Genomic DNA, 10,389 nt, shown 5'->3' with positions numbered 1-10,389 from the left:
CGGGATGAACGAGAGAGATTAAAGAGCAAATGAGCAGTCTGGCGGACATTTCAACAAGTTCGCGGCCCGTCAAATGAGCGACGGAGAAGAAGCGAAAGGCTGGTGCCTGGCGCGGGTCGCCGCCATGATGCATGTCACTTCCACCTTAAATCCCTCTTGTGGCGAAACTTTTTCCTCTTTATCTCGGGCGGTCTACCTTAAGCGCACAAGCAACGCAGGCGTACAGCAAGGTTTCCGCTTCTCCACCGGGCTCGGACCGCGGTTCACGAAAACAGTCGGCAAGGTTGACGCACCGACGGGAAAAAAAAAAAAGAAAAGCTAAAGCCACTAAGCACAAATGTCTGATTCCAAGTACCGCGAGTGGATTCTGGACACCATTGACTCACTGCGCTCGAGAAAAGCCCGACCAGACCTTGAGAGGATTTGTCGAATGGTCCGGAGACGACATGGGTCTGATCCAGATAGAACCTGCGCAGAACTCGATAAACTGATCCAGGAGCAAACTGTGCTCAAAGTTAATTACAAGGGATCTATATCGTACCGCAACGCCGCCAAGGTACAGCGGAGAAGCAGGAAAAAAGATGACACCTCAACAAGGCGAAACGTGGTGGAAGAAGCCAGTCATTCCGATCTGAGCAACGGGGACAGCGCACTCGGTCCCACCGACCAAGATGAGCCGGAGGATTTGGAGGTAACGCAAGGAAAGCAGCAGTATGCCTGCTCGCATTACGTGCATATATTACCGCCGCATCTCGCCAAACACAACGGATGCCGGGGCTTAAAGTGTGGCGTGCATGTAAACGGGTTGTAGTTTAAGGTAGTGGTGACGATAGTGAACGCAAGTGCACCCAAAAAAACTGCCGCAGACGGGGAGCGGCTGTTCTTCTCACGAGCGCTACCGGAGATGAAAAAAAACATCAACAATGGAAGCTGCGCGTGTAATGTCGTGCTGTTTCACGGGGGGCGACTGTACGACAGGAAAAAAAGGCACTTTCACCCGATTTCGTCGGAGAACAAAAGAGTACGTGAAAAGTTGCCCCGGTCCCATCCGCGGCGACCACCATTATCGGCGGCCGAACGCGCTTTCCAAGCCCGAACTAAAAGCGTATCGGGCGGGGGAGGGGGCCAGTCGGGGAGAGAAAAGTACGAGACGCTGCCGACACGCGAGTCTGAGGGGAGGACGACGTTACGTGGATTCGTTCGTCAGGGGGGGGGTGGGGGGTGTCCACGGTGCTTTCTGCAGACTGAAACAACAGCACCCAAAACTACCGTGTGTGTGTGTGTGTGCGTGTGCGTGTGTTCCCATCGCGGGGAACACTGACCTGGTGCAAAGTCAAAGTGGGTTGGCTATCGTTGATAGCTGGCTCGCTTCGGGAGAAACGTCGCGGCGCGGGTTTCGCCGTATGGCTCGCTTCGAGGAGCGCTCCGCGAGACGAGGGAGAACGGGGAGGTCTCTCCGCGCGACTCCTCAACTCCATGCGCACTTTGGAGGAAGCAGAGTGGAGAGAGGACCGCCTCGCGTCGGCCTCTCTGTAGTAGTGAGCTTATGTTCAAACCAACAAACAAGGAGGCCTAGACGCGGACGCACCGTGTAGGTCGACAGTTTAGGGATTTATTTATATTTAAAACGAATAATAATGGTGACGGAGATGAAGGGGGAGGGGGGGAGGGGGGTGAATAAACACGCATTTTTTGGACGAAAGTTGTAATGCATGGTCCGATGGCGAAATGCCATAAGTAGCTCTTTTTTTTTCTCGGGGCGGACACAGAGGCGCGCACTCGCGCTCGGCAGCGTTGGACACGCAGTCGCACAGACACATTCCTCCTCCTAGCACATTTTTTTTTTTTTTACTCAGCAATCGACGAAACGCTCGGGTGATTAAAAAAGAGTCCTGCGTTTTTGAAACTAGTTGTTCTGCCGAAAAGCCAACGCGTCGTCGCAGATCGCAGTAGTGCTCGATACTGTACCCATTGCACCGCCGGTATTCAAAGGCAATTATTTACCACTACAGCGGTCAAATTGCGACATCTGTATGAGCGTGTTTTATGTGACACGGTCTACAATCAGTACAGCCATGACCGCATTCCTTTGCAAAGGCGTACGCTTCACAGGGTTTGGGTTAGAAACAATGGATTTTAATTCATTTATGCACGAAACGTGTTCCCATTCGATCTGCCTGTGGGCGCATACGAAGATAAGTCTACGCGACGAGGAAACACTCGTAAGCAGGCAAGTCATATGATGAACTTGGCCTTTGTTCCATAAAACGGTGTCCAACACATCATCATTTAAATGTCTAATCTGTAGCCGATCCCGACCGCTCTGCCTTCTATAACCCATGTGTTGATTCAGAGACATGACAGTACTGCCCTATCTCTTTGTCCGTCTAAAAACACACACCGACCCATACATACATACACATACATACACCATCACATATATACATACAACATACATACACCATCACATACATACATACAACATACATACATACATACACCATCACATACATACTACATACAGACAACATACATGCATACACCATCACATACATACATACATACTGTACATACATATACCACCACATACATACACCATCACATACATACACACACACTGTCCCATAAATACAGACAAGTATATTCATCATAGATTCTAGGAACTGTCATGGAGAGTAATGGTGGAGAACCTTCTAGTTCGACAGGCGGACGGTTCCACTGTCACGGGCAGTAACGCTGGAGAACCTTCCTGTTAGTCAGATATTTACGGTGGCTGACCCTGTGGTTCTTCAGGCTGATGGTTCCACCGTCACAGAGACTAACAGTAGAGAACCTTCTGGTCCTTCAGACTAACAGCAGAGAACCCTCTGGTCCTTCAGACTAACAGCAGAGAACCTTCTGGTCCTTCAGACTAACAGTAGAGAACCCTCTGGTCCTTCAGACTAACAGTAGAGAACCCTCTGGTCCTTCAGACTAACAGTAGAGAACCCTCTGGTCCTTCAGACTAACAGAGAACCCTCTGGTTCTTCAGACTAACAGTAGAGAACCCTCTGGTCCTTCAGACTAACAGCAGAGAACCCTCTGGTCCTTCAGACTAACAGTAGAGAACCCTCTGGTCCTTCAGACTAACAGAGAACCCTCTGGTCCTTCAGACTAACAGTAGCGAACCCTCTGGTCCTTCAGACTAACAGTAGAGAACCCTCTGGTCCTCCAGGCGGACGGCTCCACCGTCATGGACACCGACAGCAACGCCGAGGAGGACGGCGCCGAGGAGAGCCGCGACGGGCAGGACGGGCCGTCCCCGAGCCACACGTACGAGGACGCCGCCACGCTCTGCGCCTTCTCCGCCCACGCCTTCTCCGCCCCCTGCTCCCCCATGGGGCCCCGGCCGGCCCCCAGCCCCGTGCCGGGCGGCGACTCAGCGGCCCCGCCCTGCTGGAAGTCTGGCGAGCGGGCCAGCTCCCTGCCCCCGTCCAGCCCCCGGGCCCCCGTGCTCAGCGACTGGGGCTGCAGCGCCTCGCGCAGCCCCGCCGACCACCAGCAGAGGGAGGGTAAAGGTACGAGATTGGTGCTCGCCGCGCCGCGGTTACACCCCCACCCCCCCCCCCCCCCCCGCCCGTAACCACTGGTTACGGGCGGGGGGTGGGGGTCCCGTGTGCAGGCTTTGGGCAGGTTTCTGTGGACAGCCGTGGGTCTGGTCGTCGTGTGTTCCTGTGTGCGCACACATGATATAAATAATGTGTTATATCTGATGTTTACGTTTGGGGTGGGGTGCGGGACGCTGGTACGACAGGGTGTGGGTGTGTGGACGGCGTTAGGGGGGCTCGTCGTGAACACAGTCTTGAGAACAACGCGCTACATTTTTGTGACTCGTTTACGTTTATTATTTGGCTGCTGCTTTGATCCCTTAGCGACGTAGAACGAGTGCATTCAATCACGAAATAACGACCCATGAATTTTTTGTGTGTGCATGCGATGCATACCAATCGAAATGGCCATGACACGAATGACGTCATACTTATTCACAACTATTTATACTTCTTTGGATTGCGGATTTTAATCAACAAAAAAAAAAAATCAAGTGTAATCTGTAGCCGTAGCCATAAGGCCCGGTGCATGACGTAATCCTCACGGCTCCACGTGGCTCTAATCCACGCCGGTCCCTTTGGTGTCAGCAGCAGCAGCAGCGGTGAAGCCCGCAGCGCCGGTGGTGGCCACTAGTCCGGCGGCCTCGAAGAACAGCGTGAAGCGAGAGGAGGCGGGGCCTACTGACGGCGTGGGCTCGGACCAGCTGGTCCCCGACTACGGCGCAAACGGAGCGCGCACGGTGAGGAGTCCCTATCGGTGTTGGTGCGACGACGAAGAACCCCCGTGGTTCTACGTCGCACTTCATTGTACTCGCTCATTGTACTCTCCCTCTGTGGGAGGTTTGCATTGTGGGCTCTTGTCTAACGTTGTGTGTGTGTGTGTGTGTGTGTGTGTGGCCGAGCGCAGACCCTGCCGGTGTCCAATGAGAACGGTGAGTTGCGGCTTCCGTTTGGTCTTTTTGCGCTCTTACTTTGAAGGGGAGACGCGCTGTATTAATGCAACGCGTGCGTTTGCTAAATCGACGTTACATTCCCTGGGTCAGGGAATGTAAAACGCTATGATTACGAATGAGCAGTAATAATTACAGGTGTGTTAAGACACGTCCTCATTTGTTCAATGTGTTTCTAGGCGTTAAATGTTAACATGTGACATTACAGTAGGGGGCTGGATAGACTTAGTGGTTAACATCGTTCACACTGAAGTTGAAAGGTTGTGCTCAATGACTCCATTGTACATAGAAAAAAAAAAAACATCAAAGTATGTACTACTTTGATCGTATTTTTGCCTACTCTTTTGTACAAGTAACCATTCAGTTCTTAATTCATAATTCATGTATATTTCTGTATGTATGTGCTGTATATGCTGGTGTGCGGTAATGCAGCAGGGAGAAGGCAGTGTAGAGTTAAACCATGTGCAGGCTGGTTCTCCGTCAGCCACTTCCTCAGGTCGTTATCCATGTAGTGTGGGAGCTAATTACAGCCCCTAGCCGGCCTCAGCCAATCAGAGCGAGGCATGGCATGACCAGACCCCCATTAGTACCCGTGTCTGTTGGTTCACGGTATTACAGAAGCGTTGATGTTCCATGAGAACATCCGGAACAAGCTTTTGCTTCATTTCCTCAGGCGCTCCTTCCAAAAAGAGCTTGGACACTGGGCCCGCGGCCGCGGCCGAAGAGCCCGTCGTGAATGGAGCCGACCCCAACAAAGTGTGAGTATGTGTGGGTCTGAGGAGTGAAGCGGGCCGGTCCTCTGCTCACCCAGATGGTTGTCATCGTTGTTGCAAGTGCTACGACATGATTCGGTTCCCCTCTAAATGAACACTCCCGTTTGATGATTTGCACCGACATGCATTTCTTTATTATTTTACGGCCAGTAGTAGACCACACAATATTCCGTCTCTTTAATAATCACTCTGCATACAATTTGTAGAAGCCTCTTGTTCCCCAAACCCATATAACCTTTTAACCACTAGATGTCCTCATTGACAAATAATTAAAGCCGGCTTGTCGACACAGACCTGATCAAGCTGTTGACTAGTCGGGGGGTTATGGCCTGACTCGTCCTTCCTGCGTTATTCCAGCTGTGTGAAGAAGGAGAAGGCGGGTCAGAACTTACTGCAGTGGAGCGTGTCGGACGTGGCGGGCTACTTCTCCGCCGCGGGCTTCCCAGAACAGTCCATGGCGTTCAGGACACAGGTTGGTGCGGCGCCGCGGACCGGCCACGGGGGGCGCTGTCTCGTTTAGTTCACCACAGACTTATTTGTACATGGACAAGTACACAGTGGACACAGCTGTGGGTGGGTTAGATCAGCGACTGACTTCAACGTGGATTTACATACTTGGCACATGGTGCTGATGCGGGCTTCGACGGAGGGATTAATACGGCCCACTTCACATCTCCTGACCAATGAGTTCATGTGAGGAAGCGTCAACGTCGTCAGCCGCTTGCTTGCGGGGCACAGAGGGCAGACCAGAGACTAGAGGATAGGTTTATAGATTGAGTCATAGTTCAGGACAACATTCCTAGTTGCTTTGAGCTGTGTTTGTTTCTCACTGGTAATTGAATACAGTCAACTCCCAAATTGTACCGAGCTGACTGATGTGGTGTGTTTTGTTTCCATGACGATAACAATACGTTCTTCAGATATTTTTTAGTGGGTTGGAAAACACAGTTTGGTGGGTTTGTCTCCAGGAGATTTCAAAGCAGAACTAATATACAAGCTAAATTAGGGAGGGAAAAAAAAATAGAACATGTACACTTCCACATTTCTTCTAAAGATGATTATAAATAGTACTCACTGATCCCAGTTGATTGTCCGCCACTAACATTCCCCTTCTGGCCCCCGGCAGGAAATTGATGGGAAGTCCCTCCTGCTGATGCAGCGGAGTGACGTTCTGACTGGCCTGTCAATCAGACTGGGCCCCGCCCTCAAGATCTACGAGCGCCACATCAAGGTGCTCCAGAGGACCCACTTCCTGGAAGACGAGGACCTGTGAGCCGGTCAGCGGTTTTTCTTTCTAAAAGAGACCACGGCTGTACTACACCTTCTGCGCCATCTCCACAGTGCCGAGGGGAGGGGGGGGGGGGGGGGGGGGGGGGGCGTGGGGGGGAAAGGGAGGGAGGGAGGGCGGGGGGGAGTATCAAGAGAAAAGAAAAGAAAAGCACATGACAGCCTCAACCCTCCAGGTTGGCTGTGGGAACCAATGACCAGTCATCCTACCTCTCATTGTGGTCTGTGAAGCAACGCTGTTCATTCCAGCCATTAGTTAGCGAGCTGAGCTGCAGCCGCCCCGGCTTAGTTCTTTAATTTGAGCATTTTGGCCGAACCCCCTTTTCCTCTCCCCCCCCCCCCCCCCCCGACCTGACACAGAAAACAGGGGCAAAGGGACTCAAACCTTTTGTGTAAAAGAGGCCCGCCTGTGAGGTCATGTGGTCACAGAGGCGGGGGGTGGGGTGGTGGGGGGGGGGGGGGGGGGTTGTCCCTCTGCCAAGGCCTGGCCTCAGTCCTATTGCCAACGTGGAAATAAGCAGGCCGGGCGAGCCGACAGATGAAAGGACTTTAAGTTAGATCAGCTCTTCTGGGGCAAACGGGCACCGAAAAGCATGTTTGGGTCGGCCCCTTTCCCCTGCCAGCGTGTGATTGTTGAATGAGACTCCATTGCACATCGAATTGAACCCCCTGGGGGGGCCAGAAGCCTGACCCGCCACGCCTACAGCGCTCATGTCACAGCAGCATCGTCAGTGTCCGGTTGGCGACGCAATATAACCGATATTATATACTACCACCTGTTAGCGAGGCAATATTTTACGTGATCTGTTGTTTACCTTTTTTCTTTCCTCCATGAAATTTTAAATTGAAACCTGTTGCGTTGAAATGCCCCCCCCCCCCCATGCAGGCCCAGGTGAACTACCTGCGTACATGGGGGGGGGGGGGGTGGTAAATAAATCAGATAATAGCGTCGTCTGGGAAAATAGAATTACAGAAAACATTGTTACAGTGAAAACATGGAGCGCAACGCCCCTTCCAGAGTGGAGATGTTGATCAAATGCAATATACCGTTTGTCCAATGTCTTCTTCCATGTGTGTTGTTGTGGTTTCAGGCGTCCCGCTGAAAAACGTAACATTCCATTTAATGTACTGTACGTCGTCTGTGATGTATCTCCATTTGTATGTTGGACAAGGCTCCTAGGGTCACAAATAAAACTTGTTTTGCAGTCAGTAGTGCAAACTTTATTTGAGCATGAAGGGTCGCCACTGAAATATTAATTTGTCACGAGTCACCTCCGATCCATGTCAGGTTTCACAGAATCTGTGACGGTCAAAGCGAAATGTCAAAAGACAATGACGGCATGGAAATGATTCCCCCAAAATAACACCACATTTAGTATGAAGCAGATAGTCTTTTAAAAAGCACTTTATAAAATAGCCTTGGTGAAATAGTGTAATTGTAAAGGCATTACCGCTGAAAGCAAACGGTTTAGCCAAGTAGTATCGATGGCACTTTGAGCAAAGAAAAATGTTATTCTGCACAAATGAACATTACTGAATCAATAGAACATTTATACTGGGAGAAATAACAGTATCACACTAGAAGAAGGATAATTGGGGGTAAAGGTCATGAGAAACCTTGAAACCACAAAGTCTCCACTCCACAAAGTCTCCACACATTCTAGAGTGCAGCTACGGGCTGTGAAAGGGGATCAGGCAGAAAAGGGTTCATCTCGCACTTAACTGAACAAATCGCACGCTACAAAGCGAATGCGTCTCTTTTTCTGCATCTACCATGTCAAGTCAACCATGTATCAAAGGTTGTCGTCAAGACTCCGACCGCTTGTGGTATGTCTGCAGTTCAATATCAAGGCCACATTCAGTACACTTTCAAACAAATTTAAGACATTTTTGGTGCATTTAGGTCTGATACAAAAAGTCTAAAAACCATCACTTCCTCCCTCCAAGGGACTCTTTAGCTGAGACGAGCCTGCATCTCCTTTTAATGAAGAGGGGAAACGAGCAGGACAGGAGGAGACCTTGTGGTTCCTCTGCATTAAACGTCAAGGACATGGCGACCCCTAGATCAAAGAAGAGGGGTGGGGGGGGGGTTACTGTCTTCAGCCGATCAGTGGTAAGGGGTGAGGGACACTGGTGTTATGGCAGTAGGTTAACCCATGTTTCCATCCCGTATCTCGCCTGGCGTCTACAAGATGAACGGGAGTATGGAGGAGCGCAGGGTGGGGTAGTCCCGGAACTCCTTGACGTAGCCGCGGTGTTTGCCTTTGGCCCATATGGTCATCTGGATGAAGCCCACGATGGTGAAGAAGGCGACGGGAACACACTGGGTCATTACCGTGAAGCCCAGCCAGGTGCCAAGCTGTGAAAGAAAACCAAAAAGCCATTAGGTCCACGCTCCAGGACCCCACAACAACAGGGCGACAAAGTGACAGAAATAAACACGCACACGTACGCGCAGGCACGCGCGGTAACAGGGCTACTGGTCGCTGTGCTATGCAGGGAAACGGCACGGGGGGGAAGACAAAGGTTCAAGGTGTTTGTCAGCTAACACCTTGCTAACATATCTCCGGTAATAGGATACGTGGTGATGGGTGGAAGCGGTGGCTGCCGCTGTGGTCCTCGTCCAGCTCACCACCACAGCACACAGACGGACAGACAGATGGATTTCATTTGTCATTTGACTGTTGTCCTCTTGAGATATTTTGAGAACGCTTTTATCCCTGTGGCAGTGAATTGTGATTTTGTGCCAGAATGTTCCACCAGGCAATCGTTTTCAGAATATAAAATACCCAAAATGTTTCACATGTATGTTTCACAAGTATTAATAGAATTGAATGGCAACATTTTAAGGTGCATTGAATGCATTCAAATGCCACGACTGCTTACCTCATATGTGTAGTTTGGGCAAGAGACCAATACAAAAATCCAGGTGAAAGGATTCTTTGTTGCATATGGAATTTTCTTTACTTTTGAACCTATTTAACAAAAAAAGACAATCAAATGTGTTTGAACAATTTGGTGTCGTCATCAAATGCCGCAGAGCATACAAATGTCTCAAACAAACTCACCTGGTGTTTTCACATTGCGAAGCACCACATGAGTTGAGAAATTGCCCAGTTGACAGAACTGTTGAGATCCAGACAGAAACAGAAAATATGACCTACAGTCTCATTGCAGCCTTACAGTACATTTCCACTGTTCCAAACTCACCAAGAATGTATAAAGTCCTGATTTCACCTGCTGCTGTCCATAAACTGTGGTTGTATCAAACAAACAAAAAAAACGACAGATGACAAAATGACACAGAAATATATGAAAAGACATCAATGTGTGTATCACAGAAGTGGAATTTAACTCTGCAGTGGGTATCACTCACAGGCTGGGGTGTAGAGGGGGTGGTTTATATAGTAGGCCATCCACGCTGCAAAGCACCAGTAATAGCCGCAGTTCTGGAATAGAGATAGGGCTATATTAAGTCAAACACAGCGGCTAGAATTACCCCCGTCTTCAGTTTGGAGGCGCGATCCAAGAGGGAGAAGTGCGCGTTTAATGTAACACGGCCATGCGTGGCTGTATCGCATTTAAAAAGGGTCAGAGCGGCGTGGACGAGACGGGAGGTCCAGAGTCTGCTCCTCTCGGGCCAGGGCGGCGGCGGCGGCGGCGGTTCACCTTGAAGATGTTCCGAAGGGGCATGGTCCCGTGGGAGATCCGGTGGACGAAGAGGGTCTCCAGGATCCGTTTGATGTAGTGAAATGAGTGACACATACACGCCAGGCTGCAGCGTGTGTGTGG

At 50.5% G+C, this 10,389-nt stretch overlaps 2 protein-coding genes across 4 annotated transcripts in view; one reads left to right on the top strand and one right to left on the bottom strand.

Annotated features, from left to right (window-relative positions):
• Positions 1–278: 278 nt before the first annotated feature.
• samd1a (sterile alpha motif domain containing 1a) lies at positions 279–6,650 on the top strand. Its single transcript, XM_084488667.1, has 7 exons — positions 279–691; positions 3,215–3,557; positions 4,179–4,350; positions 4,482–4,519; positions 5,211–5,295; positions 5,668–5,782; positions 6,437–6,650. The coding sequence occupies exons 1-7, from the start codon at positions 338–340 to the stop codon at positions 6,581–6,583; spliced, it is 1,254 nt and encodes a 417-aa protein (XP_084344793.1). The 5' UTR covers positions 279–337; the 3' UTR covers positions 6,584–6,650.
• Positions 6,651–7,986: 1,336 nt separating this feature from the next.
• Positions 7,987–10,389, bottom strand: part of LOC311378947 (very-long-chain enoyl-CoA reductase-like) — a 7,143-nt gene continuing 4,740 nt past the window's right edge. For all 3 annotated transcript variants that reach the window (XM_084488284.1, XM_084488285.1, XM_084488286.1), the window contains exons 8-13: positions 10,267–10,372; positions 9,974–10,046; positions 9,808–9,851; positions 9,666–9,723; positions 9,484–9,572; positions 7,987–8,956 (exon numbers count right to left, since the gene is read on the bottom strand). In XM_084488284.1, the coding sequence (XP_084344410.1) occupies positions 8,783–8,956; positions 9,484–9,572; positions 9,666–9,723; positions 9,808–9,851; positions 9,974–10,046; positions 10,267–10,372 (544 nt within the window). In that variant the 3' untranslated portion in view covers positions 7,987–8,782. The remainder of the gene's footprint in view (positions 8,957–9,483; positions 9,573–9,665; positions 9,724–9,807; positions 9,852–9,973; positions 10,047–10,266; positions 10,373–10,389) is intronic.

Source organism: Micromesistius poutassou, assembly GCF_964030765.1.
Source record: "Micromesistius poutassou genome assembly, chromosome: 1".
In the NCBI taxonomy this organism is placed as follows: Eukaryota; Metazoa; Chordata; class Actinopteri; order Gadiformes; family Gadidae; genus Micromesistius; species Micromesistius poutassou.
The sequence above is the reverse complement of the archived record's forward strand: the minus strand, read 5'-3'. Positions and strand labels throughout refer to the sequence as shown.

Excerpts from the sequence above, each read along its gene's own strand:
- samd1a (XM_084488667.1), top strand. The coding sequence starts at position 338 with ATGTCTGATTCCAAGTACCGCGAGTGGATTCTGGACACCATTGACTCA. Across the intron at positions 4,351-4,481 it reads AGGAGTCCCTATCGGTGTTG|TGGCCGAGCGCAGACCCTGC; the intron begins GTGCGACGACGA and ends TGTGTGTGTGTG. Across the intron at positions 5,296-5,667 it reads GGAGCCGACCCCAACAAAGT|CTGTGTGAAGAAGGAGAAGG; the intron begins GTGAGTATGTGT and ends GCGTTATTCCAG.